A 16,611-nucleotide genomic window follows, 5' to 3' on the forward strand; every position below is an offset into this window, starting at 1 on the left:
GGAGAAACCCCGTCTCTACTAAAAATACAAAATTAGCCAGGTGCGGTGGCGTATGCCTGTAATCCCAGCTACTCAGGAAGGCTGAGCCAGGAGAATTGTTTGAACCCAGGAGGCAGAGGTTGTGGTGAGCCAAGATTGTGCCATTGCATTCCAGCCTGGGCAACAAGAGTGAAACTCTGTCTCAAAATCAAAAAAAAAAAAAAAAAAAAAAAAAAGGCAGCACCAAAAATGAAGCAGCTATGCACAAGACTGATGCTTGTAATCTCAGCACTTTGGGAGGCCAAGGTGGGTGGATCACTTAAGGCCAGGAGTTTGAGACCAGCCTGGCCAAAATGGCAAAACCCCATCTCTACTAAAAAATACAAAAATAAGCAGGGTGAAGTGGGGCACACCTGTACTTGGGAGGCTGAGGCATGAGAATTGCTTGAATCCAGGAGGCAGAGGTTGCTGTGATCTGACATCATGCCACTGCACTCCAGCCTGGGTGATGGAATGAGACTCTGTCTCAAAAATATATATACGTGTAAAGGAGCTCCAATTTGTCTGGCAAAAGATTCATCAAGGGAAACCACATAGGCCAGGAAGGAGCTAGGTGACACTTTCAAAATGCTAAAAGACAAAATACTGTCTTCTACAAATACTGTAGCCAGCAAAGTTATCCTTCAAATATGAAGGAGAGATAAAGTATTTCCCAAAGGGTGACAAAATCCACCACCTTCAAGACTTGCAAAAATGCTACAGGGAGTTCTTCAACATGAAACAAAAAAACCACTAACATGCAAAAAAAAAATTTTTTGGAAGATATAAAACTCAATAGAAAAATTAAGTCACATACAAATTTAGAAGAATACTATAATTGTGGTGTGTAACCTATTCATAACTCTATTATGAAGCCCAAAAGACAAATCTATCAAAAACAGTATCTACAGTAACTTTTTAAGAGATAAGCAATATAAAAACATGCAAATTAAGATAACTGAAAGCCAAAAATGTGAATATAGAATTTTATTTTTATTTGTTTCTATTCTTTGAGATATAAGCTGTCATAGCTTTAAGACAATAATGCACTTCAATAAGATGTTTTATGTGAGCCCTCATGGTAGCCACAGTGCCAAAACCAATAATAAATTCTTTAAAAATAAACAGTAACAAAGTAAAACACACTATCAGAGAAGAGCATTTAACCAAAAAGGATGACAGTAAGAAAGGAAGAGAGGAGTAGAAAAACAACCAGAAAAACAACAAAATGCCAGTAGTAAATCCTTACTTACCAATAATATTTTTTTTAAAAGGAAAACCCACAATTACTTTTGCACCAACCTAATAACACAATGTAAAGGGGCTTTATTCTCCCATTAGAAGGCACAGAGTGGCTGAATAAATGAAGAAAAAAGAGCCAACTATATACTGTCCACAAGAAACCCACCTCACCAATAAAAGCATACATAGACTGAAAGTAAAGGGGTGGAAAAAGATATTACATGCAACTGAAAACCAAAAAATAGCCAGACTAGCAATACTTACATCAGATAAAATATGCTACGAATCAAAGACTATAAAGAGACAAAGATTGCTATATAATGATAAAGCAGTCAATCTAGAAATAGGATATAACAATTATAAATATCTCCATCACCCAACACCAGAGCTCTCAAGCATATAAAGCAAACACTGCTGGGCATGGTGCCTCACACTTGTAATCCCAGCACTTTGGGAGGCCGAGACTGGCGGATCACCTGAGGTCAGGAGTTAGAGGCCAGCCTAGCCAACATGGTGAAGCCTTCTCTCTACTGAAAATACGAAAATTAGCCGGGCACGGTGGGGGTGCCTGTAATCCCAGCTACTCGGGAGGCTGAGGCAGGAGAATCGCCTCAACCTGGGAGAAAGAGGTTGCAGTTAGCCAAGATCGTGCCATTGCACTCCAGCCTGAGCAACAGAATGAGACTCTGTCTCAAACAAATAAATAAATAAAAATAAAGCAAGCGTGAATAGATCTAAATAGAATGCAATACAAAACGTAGGAGAATTTAACACCCCACTCTCAGTAATAGACAGATCATCTAACAGAAGAATCAACAAAAGAAACATCAGTTAAACGATACACTAGATCTAATAGGCCTGACATTTAAAGAACATCCACCTAACGGCTGTAGAATACATATTATTTTCATCAGCACATAGACTATTGCCAAAAATAGACATATCTGAGGTCACAAAACAAGTCTGAACAATTTTTTTAAAAGGAGAAATCATATAAAGTATCTTTTCTCACTACAATGGAATAAAACTAGAAATAAGTAAGAAAACCCTCGGAAACTTCACAAATATGCACCTGAATGACCAATGGATCAGTAACAAAATTAGGCAGGAAATTAAAACTTTCTTAAAACAAATGAAAATGGGAATACAACATAAAATCTATAGGATATAGCAAAAGCAGTACTAAGAAAAGTTGAAAGCAATAAATGCTTATATTTAAAAAGTAGAAAAAAGAAAAAAAGTAGAAAGACTTCAAATAACCTAATAATGCACCTCAAGGAACTTGAAAACCACGAGCAAATCAAACCCAAATTCATACGAGGAAAAAATGAAGATCAGAGCATAAATAAATGAAATTGAGACAAAAAGATCAACGAAATGAAACTTTTTAATGAAAAGTTAAAGAAAATAAACAAACCTTTGGCTTGACTAACAAAAAAACAGAAGACCCAAATAAGTAACAAATTAAAAAGAAGACATAACAACTAGATGAAAGAAATAAAAAGAATCCTTATGAACAACTATATACCAGCAAATTCAATAAAATCCAGAAGTGAGTGGATAAATTCCTGGACACATACAACCTACCAAGATTGAACCACAAGGAAATAGAAAACCTCAACAAATCAATAATGAGTAATGAGATGGAAGCCATAATAAATAGTATTTTATCAAAGGAAAGCTCAGGACCTGATGGCTTCACTGCTGAATTCTATCAAACATTTACAGAAGAACTAACACCAATCTACTCAAACACTTCAAAAAAAATTGAAGAGAAAGGAAGACTTTCAAACTCATCTGGAGACCAGCATTATCCTGACACCAAAACCAGACAAAACAACAACAACAAAAATCTACAAGCCCATATCACACATGAAGACAGATACAAAAATTCTCAATAAAACACCTGCAAACCAAATTGAACAACACTAAAAGATCACTCACCATGATAAAGTGGCATTCATACCAGGGACGCAAGGATGGTTCAACATATGTGATATGGTTTGGCTCTGTGTCCCCACCCAAATCTCACCTTGAATTGTACACCCATAATTTCCATGTGTTGTGGAAGGGACCAGGTGGGAGAGAATTGAATCATGGAGGTGGTTTACCCCATACTGTTCTCGCGGGAGTGAATAAGTCTCACGAGATCTGATGGTTTGATAAGGGGAAACCCATTTCACTTGGCTCTCATTCTCTCTCTTGCCACCGCCATGTGAAATGTGCCTTTCACCTTCGGCCATGATTGTGAGGCCTCCCCAGCCACGTGGAAGTGTAAGTCCAATAAACCTCTTTTGTAACTTGCTCAGTCTTGGGTATGTCTTTATCAGCAGCATGAAAAGAGACGAATACAATATGTAAATCAATAAATGTGATATATCACCTTAACAGAAACGAGAACAAAAACCATACGATAGTTTCAATAGATCCTGGAAAAGCATTCGATAAAATTCAACATCCCTTGATGATAAAAATCCTCAACAAACTGGGCATAGGAGGAACATTCCTCACAATAATAAAGATTATTTATGAAAAACCCACAGCTATCGTCATTCTAAATAGGGAAAAACTGAAGATTTTTCCTCTAAGATCTGGAACAAGAATGCCCACTTTCACCACTTTTATTCAATACAGTACTAGAAGTCCTGGCCAGAGCAGTTAAGCAAGAGAAAAAAATAAAGAGTAACCAAATTGGAAAAGAAGTCAAATTAGCCTTGTTCACAAATGATATGACTGTATACTCAGAACAGCCTTAAGACTCCACCAAAAAAACCTGTTAGAATGGATAAACAAATTCCGTAAAATTCCAGGATGCAAAATCAACATTCAAAAATCAGCAGCATTTCTATACATCAATGGTGTACAGAACAGCATATACCATTGTATGCTCACCAACAGTGAGCAATCTGCCAAAGAAATCAGAAAGCAATCCCATTACAACAGCTACAAAGAACAAAAAACAATACAGGAATTTATTATTATTATTATTACTATTTTATTTATTTATTTTGAGACAGATTCTCACTCTGCTACCCAGGCTGGAGCGTAGTGGTGCCAATCTTGGCTCACTGCAGCCTCTGTCTCCTGGGTTCAAGCCATTCTCATGCCTCAGTCTCCCGAGTAGCTAGGACAACAGGTGCACACCACCATGCCCGGCTAATTCTTTTGTATTTTTAGTAGAGACAGGGTTTCACCATGTTGGCTAGGCTGGTCTTGAACTCTTGGTCTCAAGTGATCTTCCCTCCTCAGCCTCCCAAAGTGATGGGATTACAGGAATGAGCCCCCGTGACCAGCCAGAATTAATTTAACCAAAGAAGTGAAAGATCTCTACACGGAAAACTATAAAACTGATGAAAGAAATTGATGTAGACACACAAAAAATGGAAAGATATTCCATGCTCATGGACTGGAAGAATTAATATTGTTAAAATGACCATACCGAAAACAATTTTAGGATTTTTTTTTTTTTTTTGAGATGGAGTTTCACTCTTGTCGCCCAGGCTGGAGTGCAAAGGTGCAATCTCGGCTTACCACAACTTCCACCTTCCAGGTTCAAGCGATTCTCCTGCCTCAGCCTCCCGAGTAGCTGGGATTACAGGCATGTGCCACCACCACGCCTGGCTAATTTTGTATTTTTAGGAGATACGGGGTTTCTGCATGTTGGTCACTCGCCAGTCTCGAGCTCCCAGCCTCAGATGATCCACCCGCCTCAGCCTCCCAAAGTGCCAGGATTACAGGCGTGAGTCATAGCACCCGGCCAAAGATCGTTTTTTCTATTTCTGTGAAGACTGTCTTTGGTATTCTGATACAGATTACATTCTTCACAGAAATAGAAAAAATGACCCTACAATTTATGTGGAGCCACAAACACCCCAAATAGCCAAAACAATTTTAAGCAAAAAGAACCCTTTTGGGGAAAAGGGCAGGCACGGTGGCTCATGCCTGAAATCCCAGCATTTTGGGAGGCCGAGGCGGGCGGATCACTTGAGGTCAGGAGTTTGAGACTAGTCTGGCCAACATGGTAAAACCCCATCTCTACTACAAATACAAAAATCAGCCAGGCATGGTGGTGCGCACCTGTAATCCCAGCTACTTGGAGGCTGAGGCAGGAGAATCGCTTGAACCCAGGAGGCAGAGGTTGCAGGGAGCCGAGATCGAGCCACCACACTCCAGCCTGGGAAACAGCACAAGACTCTGTCTTAAAAAAAAAAAAAAAGGAAAAAGACATGAACAGACATTTCTAAAAAGAAGACATACAAATAGCCAACAGGTATATGAAAAAATGTTCAACATCACAAATCATCAGAAAAATGCAAATAAAAACTACAAAGATATATCATCTCACCCCAGTTAAAATGGCTTTTAACAAGAAGACTGGTGACAGCAGATGTTCTCAAAAGATGCAGAGAAAGGGGAACCATTGTACTGTGTTGGTGGGAATGTAAATTAGTACAACCACTATGAATAACTGTATGCAGGTTCTCAAAAACCTAGTAACTGGTCAGGCACGGTGGCTCAGGGCTGTAATGCCAGCACTTTCAGAGGCCAAGGCAGGCAGATCACCTTAGGCCAGGAATTTGAGACCAGCCTGTCTCACATAAAACCCCATCTCTACTAAAAACACAAAAATTAGCCAGGCGTGGTGGTGCACACCTGTAATCCCAGCTACTCAGAGGCAGAGGCAGAAGACTCCCTTGAACCCAGGAGGCAGAGGTTGCAGTGAGCCGAGATTGTGTCACTGCACTCCAGCCTGGGCAACAGAGCAAGACTCTATCTCAAAAAAACCAAAAACCTAATAACTGAACAACCATATGATCCAGCAATTCCATTATTGGGTATATATCCAAAAGAATGGAATTCAATGCATCAAAAAGACATTTATGTGCCCATGTTTATTGCAGCACTACTCACAGTACCCAAGATAATAAAATCCACCTAAGTGAGTGCCCATCAATGGATGAAAAGAATGTAGTATATGTACACAATGAAATATTATTCAGCCATTAAAAAGAATGAAATCCTGCCATTTGCAGCAATAAGGATGGAACTACACTTTGGGAAGTCAAGGTGGGCAGATCACTTGAGGCCAGGAGTTTGAGACCAGCCTGGTCAACATGGCGAAACCCTTATCTATTAAATGTATACACAGACATATATATACACACACAGACATATATATATGCACACACACATATATATACACACACACACATATATACACACACACACAAAAAAAAATTAGCCAGGCATGGTGGCACATGCCTGTAATCCCAGGTACTCAGGAGGCTGAGGCACAAGAATCACCTGAACCTGGGAAGCAGAGGTTGCAGTGAGCCAAGATCAGGCCACTGCATTCCAGCCTTTTTGAGATTCTGACTCAAATGAATAAATAAAGAAATAAACAAACAATAAAAAGGATGGAACTGGAGGTCATTCTAAGTGACATAAGCGAAGCTCAGAAAGACAAATATATCACATGTTCTCATTCATATGTGGGAACTACAAAAGTGGATCTCATAGAGAGTAGATTGATGGTTACCAGAGGGCTAAGGGTGTTGGTGGGGAGGACGAAGAGAAATTGAATTGGTACTAATAAACGTTTGATAGAAGTCATAAGACCTAGTGTCAGACAGATCAGTACTGTAACCGTAGTTTACAATAATCCATTGTATATTTCAAAATAGCTAGAAGAATTCGAATAGTTCTAGCATAAACACAAATATTTAAGGTGCTGGATATGCCAAGTACAGTGATTTAATCTTTACAAATTATATGAATGTATTAAATTATCACACTTTGAAAGCATGTACATCTATTATTCATCAATTAAAAAATAAAATAAGGCCAGGCATCGTAGCTCACGTCTATAATCCCAGCACTCTGGGAGGACAACGCGGGAGGATTGCTTGAGCCCAGAAGTTCATGACCAGTGTGGGTAACACAATGAGACCCCACTCTACAAAAAATTTTAAAAATTAGCCAGTCATGGTGGGACGTGCCTGTTGTCCCAGCTACTTGGGACACTGTGGTGGGAGGATCTACTTGAGCCAAGGAGGTTGAAGCTGCAGTGAGCTGTGTTCACACTACTGCACTCCAGCCAGGGCAACAGAGTGAGACCCTGTCTCTAGAAAAATAAAATAAGCCAGGCATAGTGGCACATGTCTGTAGTCCCAGCTACTCAAGAGGCTGAGGTAGCATGACTGTCTAAACTCAAGAGTTTGAGGCTGCAGTGAGTTATGACTGCGCCACTACACTGCAGCCTGGGAAACACCGTAAGACTCTGTCTCTAAAAAAAAACTAAAAATAAAAAAAATAAAAATTGATTTTATAAAGCATTCTAAGAACATATTAATACACACACACATACACATACACACACGTTATCTTAAAACTTTCTCTGGGAAATAATTATGTCAGCAATCAATTCAGACAACAATAAACTTAGGCTCCCGAAGGGCAAGAATCATGTTTATTCATAATTCTTTCTCATATTTTTAGATAGCAGGACCCCAAATGCAGTAAAAACTCAATTTTTAATTCCAAAGGAACTCTTTTCTTAAATCCTTTATCACTTATGGACAAAAATTACCTTCGAATACACACAAGAACAAAATTCTCCATGTACAGACTCAATTTGTCCCCATTAGTTAAAACGAAAAGGTTAAGCAAGGGCACCTCTGGTTAAAATTGGTAAAGTGTAAGTTGGTCTTCAATCTTTGTTTCTGCAGCTCTATATCTTCTTCAAATTAACTTCTCATCTACACTTCTTGCATCCAATACTTAGGGGTTCTTATTCCTCCTATAAAAACAAAACGTAACCAGACGCCAACTATATATACCTGTTAATTGACTTAAGTCTGAAGACGTTTGAGTCAAAGTATGTTCTCAAGCAGTTTTTACACATTAAAATATGTTTTATTTTAAAAAGGTTCTGACTCAGGTAAAGATTTTAGCTACCAATAAACAATGCCTCGCACACATACGGCATCAATAAATGTTAGTTAAATGAATCAAGAAAGAGTGCTATTTCTGTGGGGAGGGAATGGAAAGCTGAAATCACACTTCCTTACCCCAAGGCCTTCCAAGAAGTCATCTGGATTTGACTTTTTGAGGATTCTAAGCTGGGAGTGAAGAAGGGGAGGCAGCCCAAACGCAGCTGTCTTCTTTGCCTTGCCCACAACAGACAGCTTAGTCCTTGGAGCTCTTCTGATTCCAGCACAGGCTTTCTTTGTCCCATTTGTCCTCATGTATTTACTAGGCCCTACCTTGCCAGCTGTTTGGAATGCAACATGAAGTCACTGCCCCTAGAGGTAGTACAATTCTAGTGGGTAACAACTGAAAAAGCAATTACAAGATAGGCTACAAATAGGAAGATCATCTAGTCTGAATAGGGACATCTAAACCAAGGTTTTAGGGATCAGTTAGCCAGATTTATGCCTTTTTTGCATAGGGAGGGGGAATTGAAACGCTGCCTGAACAGCTTGTGAAATGGCTTGGAAATAAGAAAGCATTTCTTACTGTATAAATGGAAAGACGTTAGATACAGCTGAAGTTTAGGGAGGCAACTACTGCAGGGAGGAGGAAAAGTGATGAGAGACTAGAAAAGTACAGTAAAATGCATTGGAAAGAATTCACACTTTATCCTAATCTGCCTTTTAAAATGGTCCCTCTGGCAGTATTGTTTAAGTTGAAGACAAGCATGATTAAATACAGGGACACAGGTTAAAAGGCTATTTCAACAGAGTAACAGCACTACTGAAAAGACAAATGGAAATACATTAAAATTACTCAGAAGACAGAATCTACAGGGCTTGACTGATTGTATAAGAAAAATGTAGATGGATTAGGTGTTAAGGATATTTCCAAATCTTTGGCTTAAAAAAAATAGCTGGATAATGGAACCATTCACAGAGATAATGAACACAGGAGGACAAACAAAACAAATGGGGGTGTGGGTTGCAAGGTGCACCAAGGTAGGGGAGTTGACTGAGTATGGAACATTTTACTTATTTTATTTTAATTTTGAGACGAAGTCTTGCTCTGTCACCCAGGATGGAGTGTAGCGGGACGATCTTGGCTCACTGCAACCTCTGCCTCCTAGGTTCAAGCGATTCTCCTGCCTCAACCTCCCGAGTAGCTGAGATTACAGGCACCTACCACCACACCTGGCTAATTTTTTGTATTTTTAGTAGAGACAAGGTTTCACCATGTTGGCCAGGATGGCCTAGAACTCATGACCTCAAGCAATCCACCTGCCTCAGCCTCCCAAAGTGCTGGGATTATGGGCGTGCAAAACATTTTAAAATTGATTATTTGTAGTAACTTCAAGTGGAACAATCCAAAAGGTATTTAAAATTATCAATATGAAGCTCAAGACAGGGATCTCACCATCACAGACTATACACCAGGAGCTGCATGTAGAATGAAACAAGAAGAGGACCAAGGCCTGGTAGGCCTGACGGTCACCAATATTTAAGGTATAGACAAGAAAGATATCTTGCAAAGAACATTGAGAACGACTAAGAGGGTGGGGTTGGGGGGCAAGTATGGTATAACTAAGCCAAGGAAAGTGAAGGAGAAAATGATCAACATGACAAATGCCAAAGAGAAAGCAAGATACAGAGGAGATCTGTTGATTCAAATTAGCATCAATGTGGTTACCGGTGACTAAGCAGACAAAAGCTGCCAAAGTACAGTGAGTTAAGAAGTGAGCAGGACATAAAAGTGGCAACAAATACAGACAACTCAAGGACTTTGACTCTGAAGTCAAAGATAAAGAGGGATGTGGCATCAAAGGATTTTCTGGCTGGCTGTTTTTCAAGATGAGAGTTTAAAGCATGTCTTAGAACCTCTGGAAAGAACAAAGTGGAGATAACTTTAGGGCTGAGATCCCAGAGACAGCCTGAAGAGATAAGATCCAGGGCACCAGGAAGACGGATTAACCCTGGACAATTCTGGGGGACATCTATTTTACTGTACCAGGAGAAGAGAAGGAAAGAATGGATGCTGATGTAAGTCGATTTTTCGGCTTGTAGTCAAAAATGAGGGAGCTGCCATCTGAATGATTCCAGGCAACAAGTTTACATGAGTTAAGAGAGCACTGGGGTGGGAGGTTTCAGAAGGTGCAAGAAAGGAAAAATGAGCAGATGGGTGGGAGGATTCCTGGAAAGCTTTGAGGTCCCATCTGAGGTTGGCAAACATGACTTTGTTTTCCACAGGAATTTCTTTACGTCGTCTAGTAGTGCTCACAAGATATACAGGAACATGAGACTGATCAAGTGTGTGGAATTTTATCAGACTGGTGTAAATAAAAAGGGTCAAGAGAGTTAAAGGATACTGGCAACAAAGAGTGTTGCTAAATTAACTCATGCTAAATTATATAAATTAGGAAGTTAAAATGTGTAGCAATAACTGTGAAACAACAGGTAATAAGCTCAAGAATTAAAGTCTGATTTCCATATAGTTATCTTCATCCTGCGACACAAGCATGATATGAACTCCTTGATCTCACAGACTGGGTGCAGTGGCTCATGCCTGTAATCCCAGTACTTTGAGAGGCCAAGGTGGGAGGATCACTTGAGCCAGGAGTTTGAGACCAGCCTGGGCAACATAGTGGGACCCCATCTCCGCATAAAATAAAAACAAAAAATTTGCTGGGCCTGGTGTGGCACACGCCTGTGGTCCCAGCTACTTGGGAGACTGAAGTTAGAAGACTGATTGAGCCCAGGAGGTTGACAGTGCAGTGAGCTATGATCCCACAACTGTACTCCAGCCTGGGTGACAGAGCAAGACTCTGCCTCAAAAAAATAAATAAAATAAATATCTCACAAATATGTGCTAAGAACAGAGGAATCAGTGCCCGGACAAATAATTCATGCTCCAAATCCATGTAAGTGGTCTCGTTTCTAAAAGAAAAGGACATATTAAATCTCCAGTTTCCATGTTCTCAATACTAGAAAGTTTGTGAAAATAAAAGTGAAAATATGAGCCAGGTGCAGCAGCACAGGCTTGTAGTCCCAGCTACTTGGGAGGCTGAGGCAGTAGGATCGCTTGAGGCCAGAAGTTCTAGACTAGCCCTGGCAACACAAAGAGACCCCATCTCTAAAAAATTGTTTTAAATAAATAAATGAAACAGAATGGGCTGTGCATGATTTTAAAATAATCCTTGTACCACTAAATTCTTAAATAAAAATAATCTGTCTACCTGATTTTAAATAAAAACCTAAAACAGCCCAGGTATGGTGGTTCACACCTGTAATCCCAGTACTTTGGGAGGCTGAGGCAGGTGGACTGCTTGAGCTCAGGAATTTGAGAACAGCCCGGGCTACATGACGAGACCCTATCTGTACTTTAAAAAAAATAAAAAAATTAAAAAAATAAAAATTATATATATATATATATATATAGAGAGAGAGAGAGAGAGAGAGAGAGAGAGAGAGAGACACGAAAAAAATACAAAAAAAAAAAAATAGCCAGGAATGGTGGCACGTGTCTGTGGTCCTAGCCACTTGGGAGGCTAAGGTGGGAGGATCACTTCAGCCAGGAGGCAGAGGCTGCAGTGAGCTGAGATCCACTGCACTCCAGCCTGGGTGACAGAGTGAGGCCCTGTCTTAAAACAAACAAACAAAAAAAACCTAAGATGTAATACAACACATGAAACTTCTAAATCAAAATGTAAAACTGGTTTTACAGATCTGTCTAAAATAAATTATTCACAAAAATTCATTTCAAGGTGCCCCGACTATAATGTAGGAGGTTATCAAAACAATAATAGGAGCACCAGCCTATCAAATAAACTGTCGATGTCACCAGCTGCTTCTGTCAAAAGATCTATAACCACTGGGCACAGTAGGGCACACCTGTAATCACAGGGAGGCTCACCTGAGCCCAGGAGTTCCAAACTGGCCTGGGCAATATAACAAGATCCTGCCTCAAAAAAATAAAATAAAATAGCACTGGGCCTGGTGGTTCACCCCTGTAACCCCAGCACTTTGGGAGGCCAAGATGGGGGGATCACTTGAGGCCGGGAGTTCCTGGTCACGCCTGGTCAATATAGTGAGACCCCCATCTCTTTTTATTTAAAAATGTTTTAATTAAAAAAAAATAATAATAAAAGATCTGTAATCAGAATAATCTATTATTAACCAATAAAATTAAATTGACAAATGAAAATCCTTCTATTAGGCACATTCAGCATTAGGTTTATCAACTTTAAAACTAAACACGGCCGGGCGCGGTGGCTCAAGCCTGTAATCCCAGCACTTTGGGAGGCCGAGACGGGTGGATCACGAGGTCAGGAGATCGAGACCATCCTGGCTAACACAGTGAAACCCCGTCTCTACTAAAAAATACAAAAAACTAGCCGGGCGAGGTGGCGGGCGCCTGTGGTCCCAGCTACTCGGGAGGCTGAGGCAGGAGAATGGCGTGAATCCAGGAGGCGGAGTTTGCAGTGAGCTGAGATCCGGCCACTGCACTCCAGCCTGGGTGACAGAGCGAGACTCCGTCTCAAAAAAACAAAAACAAAAACAAAAAAAAACTAAACACGATGCACAGGAAGAACTGAGCCACATGTATGCTATCAAGCATATAATCAAAATGTAACTTTCAACCTGAGTCATATATGTGCTATCAAGCATATAATCAAAATATAACTTTCAACTTTAAATTTTGGCAGAGAATCTTCTCAAATATTCTAAATTTCTAAAATTCAAGGCTGTAACAGTCAGCATTCTAGTTTTAATCAACAATACCAGGTAAACACCCCCAAAAAAATCCTTTTGGTATATGTCCTGTTTAAATGACACAGGTTTTAAGTCTGGCATGCAGTAATTATTATCTTTAAAATATAATAAAGTATTGAGAACTAGTACCATTTCAATTATTTTAAAGGTACTTTAACACTATAAAACTTTATGTTTTGGCAGGGCACGGTGGCTCACGCCTGTAATCCCAGCACTTTGGGAGGCCAAGGCGGGCGGATCACGAGGTCAGGAGATCGAGACCATCCTGGCTAATATGGTGAGACCCCGCCTCTACTAAAAATACAAAAAATTAGCTGGGCGTGGTGGTGGGTGCCTGTAGTCCTGGCTACTCAGGAGGCTGAGGCAGGAGAACGGCTTGAATCCGGGAGGTGGAGCTTGCAGTGAACCAGATGGCGCCACTACACCCTAGTCTGGGCGACATGGTGAGACTCCGTCTCAAAAAAAAAAAAAAAAAAAAAAAAAACTTTATGTTTTAAAACAGGCCAATATATTTTAAAGTCCAATTTAGTACTTGTACTATTATATGCACCACAAACATCTTTCTCTTTCTTCACATATGAGCAGTAGCAATCTTTCCCCTTCTATATTCTCCCCAATCGCAAAGACTCACATATCCCCTTTCAAAAAAAAAACCTTCCCACCCTCCTGATTTGACAATCACACCGCTACCAATAAAAGTTTCCTTAAAGTGAACACAACAAAGCTAAACTCAAGGACGCTTATTACAGAAAGCTGATGAAGAAGACTGCTTATTCAGCCCTATTTCTCTAATGACACTCTCATAATTGCAGTCTTCTGATTTCTAATCTAGATTCCCTTAGCTGGAAACATTGAGTTTTCTAATACTAAAGGGAAATTGGAGCTATAACATATTTGCTTTCCCTCCCATAGCCAAGGTATAACTCCAAATCAGAGATAGGAAGTCCTATATATTGGCACAATCTTTCTGTCTCAGAAATTATCTCCCTTTGGCCGGGCGCGGTGGCTCAAGCCTGTAATCCCAGCACTTTGGGAGGCCGAGACGGGTGGATCACGAGGTCAGGAGATCGAGACCATCCTGGCTAACACGGTGAAACCCCATCTCTACTAAAAAATACAAAAAACTAGCCGGGCGAGGTGGCGGGCGCCTGTAGTCCCAGCTACTCAGGAGGCTGAGGCAGGAGAATGGCGTAAACCTGGGAGGTGGAGCTTGCAGTGAGCTGAGATCCGGCCACTGCACCCCAGCCTGGGCGACAGAGCAAGACTCCGTCTCAAAAAAAAAAAAAAAAAAGAAATTATCTCCCTTTCCATGTCATTCAACTCACAGTTTCAACCCTAAGTATGGATAAACTACAGAAGAAAAAGAAAAAAAATGTATCATATCAACAGTACGCATAAAAATAGAATCTAGAAATGTAGATTCTAATTAGTCTTCTTTTTAACTTGCTGCCTTTTAGAAACAGAATATATTTAATTCTAAAAACAAAAATTGTAGGCTGCACATGGAAGCTTACATCTGTAATCCCAGCAGCCTGGGAGGCTGAGGTGGGAGGATCACTTGAGCCCAGGAGTTAGACACCAGCCTGGGCAACATAAGGAGACCTTGTCTCCTTTTTTTTTTTTTTAATTTTTTTTTTAAAAAATTTCCTACTAAGAGCAGTAGGAAATTAACAAGGAAAAAGGCATGAAGGAAGCATTCCAGTAAATAAGGAAAAAATAAAGAATTTTTGCTTAGTATACCTGAAGTCTCCCCTAGTTGCTCACTTGATGTTGATGATAAAATGCCTAACAACTGACTTTGAAAAAGAAACTAACAGGCAGGGCACGGTGGCTCACGCCTGTAATCCCAGCATGTGGGGAGGCTGAGGCAGGCAGATCACTTGAGGTCAGGAGTTCAAGACCAGCCTGGTCAACATGATGAAACCCGTTTCTACTAAAAATACAAAAATTAGCTGGGCGTGGTGGTGTGTGCCTGTAATTCCAGCTACTTGGGAGACTGAGGCATGAGAATAGCTTGAACCTGGGAAGCGGAGGTTGCAGCAAGCTGAGATCGCGCCACTGCACTCCAGCCTGGGTGATAGAGTGATACTCAATCTCAAAAAAAAAAAAAAAGAAACTAACAGGAATATTCATTTGGACTCAAATCTAAATGATTAAAGCTATTCTTAAATACAGCAATTATTAATTATATTACTGTAAGGTTTCTCTATCCATTTTTCATTAATTCGACCATGACTTATGAAGTACTTTCTGTTGTTAGGCATTACAATATAACCTTAATTTTATGAAAACTGACATTTTTGAGAGTTTTTCATGTGCTAAACCACAGACTTACAGCTTAGCACTTTTTCATGTAACAACTCTATGAATAATACTATTTTAGTCCCATTTTACACAGAGAAAAAAAGAAATTCAAAGAGTAGAACTTGCTAAGGGATAAACAGCTAATTATAAGGGACCACACTGGAAATCAACTCCAAGTAATGACCTTACTGTTAGGTTTAAACACTCTTTCAGTCACTGTTCTAAGTGCTCACAATGAAGGCTGGGAAGTCACACACATACAATACACAAGGCAAGACTGGTTAATGATATAATAAAGATGCAAAGAAAGTGCTCTGAAAGCACAGCAGAGATAGTCATTGCCCACAAGAGGGTTTCTTACTAAGAGCAAAGTCAAAACAGCTTGATGCCTGTTGAGGTAGTAAAAAAAGTATCTAATACTTAGATATGATTAACCTGCACTGGTAATTTCATATTTTCAAATCTAGAAAATAGGAGAAGTGGCATTCAGTTTCATTTCCATTTAAAACCTGTCAGACTTTATGAGTAAAACAAGATCTCACATCTTGTAATCTTTCAAACCAAGAACAGGTAAGATATCTGCAAACACGCAAAGGGAGGAATTACAAAACAGGACTGTCCTAAGAGAAGGCACAAAGTACCAGAAGGAATAAAAGAATTTTTCAAGGGAAACTACAAGAGGAAGATGTCACGCTCCACTTCAAGTAAAATGCAACTGAGGGATATTTTAGTCTTCACATACCATCTACCATTAATGTTTGCTATTTTCCTATCAAAGAAAAGTCAAAATCAAAAGAGGTTAAAAACAAAACTCAAGGCTGGGCGCAGCGGCTCACGCCTGTAATCCCAGCACTTTGGGAGGCCGAGGCAGGTGGATCACCTGAGGTCAGGAACTCGAGACTAGCCGGACCAACATGGTGAAACCCCACCTCTACTAAAGAATGCAAATTAGCCGGGCATGGTGGTACATGCCTGTAATCCCAGCTACTCGGGAGGCTGAGGCAGGAGAATCTCTTGAACCTAGGAGGCGGAGGTTGCAGTGAGATGAGATCACGCCATTGCACTCCAGCCTGGGCAACAAGAGTGAAACTCCATCTCAAAAAAAAAAAACTACTCAAGAAGTAAACAATAGATTCCGCCTTTTAACGAGAGGAAAAAAAAAGGGTGATTTCAAGAGAGATAAATTTAAGGTGTATATAAGTGTCCAGGATAATGAGCATAATCAACTTAAAGAGTCAGGGATGGATAGGCTGCAAAGGAAAACCATGACTGTCAAATCCTTAAAATTCCATCAAAACTAAAGAGA

At 40.0% G+C, this 16,611-nt stretch overlaps 1 protein-coding gene across 7 annotated transcripts in view; it reads right to left on the reverse strand.

Moving 5' to 3' along the window:
• DMXL1 (Dmx like 1) overlaps positions 1-16,611 on the reverse strand; it is a 175,844-nt gene that overhangs the window by 156,206 nt on the left and 3,027 nt on the right. For 2 of the 7 annotated variants that reach the window (XM_050794410.1, XM_050794409.1), the window contains exon 1: positions 8,331-8,522. The exons of the other annotated variants lie outside the window; for them this stretch is intronic. In XM_050794410.1, the coding sequence (XP_050650367.1) occupies positions 8,331-8,507 (177 nt within the window). In that variant the 5' untranslated portion in view covers positions 8,508-8,522. Of the gene's footprint in view, positions 1-8,330; positions 8,523-16,611 lie in introns of those variants that run through there. 7 annotated transcript variants of the gene reach the window in all.

Source organism: Macaca thibetana, chromosome 6 (assembly GCF_024542745.1).
Source record: "Macaca thibetana thibetana isolate TM-01 chromosome 6, ASM2454274v1, whole genome shotgun sequence".
Taxonomy (NCBI): Eukaryota; Metazoa; Chordata; class Mammalia; order Primates; family Cercopithecidae; genus Macaca; species Macaca thibetana.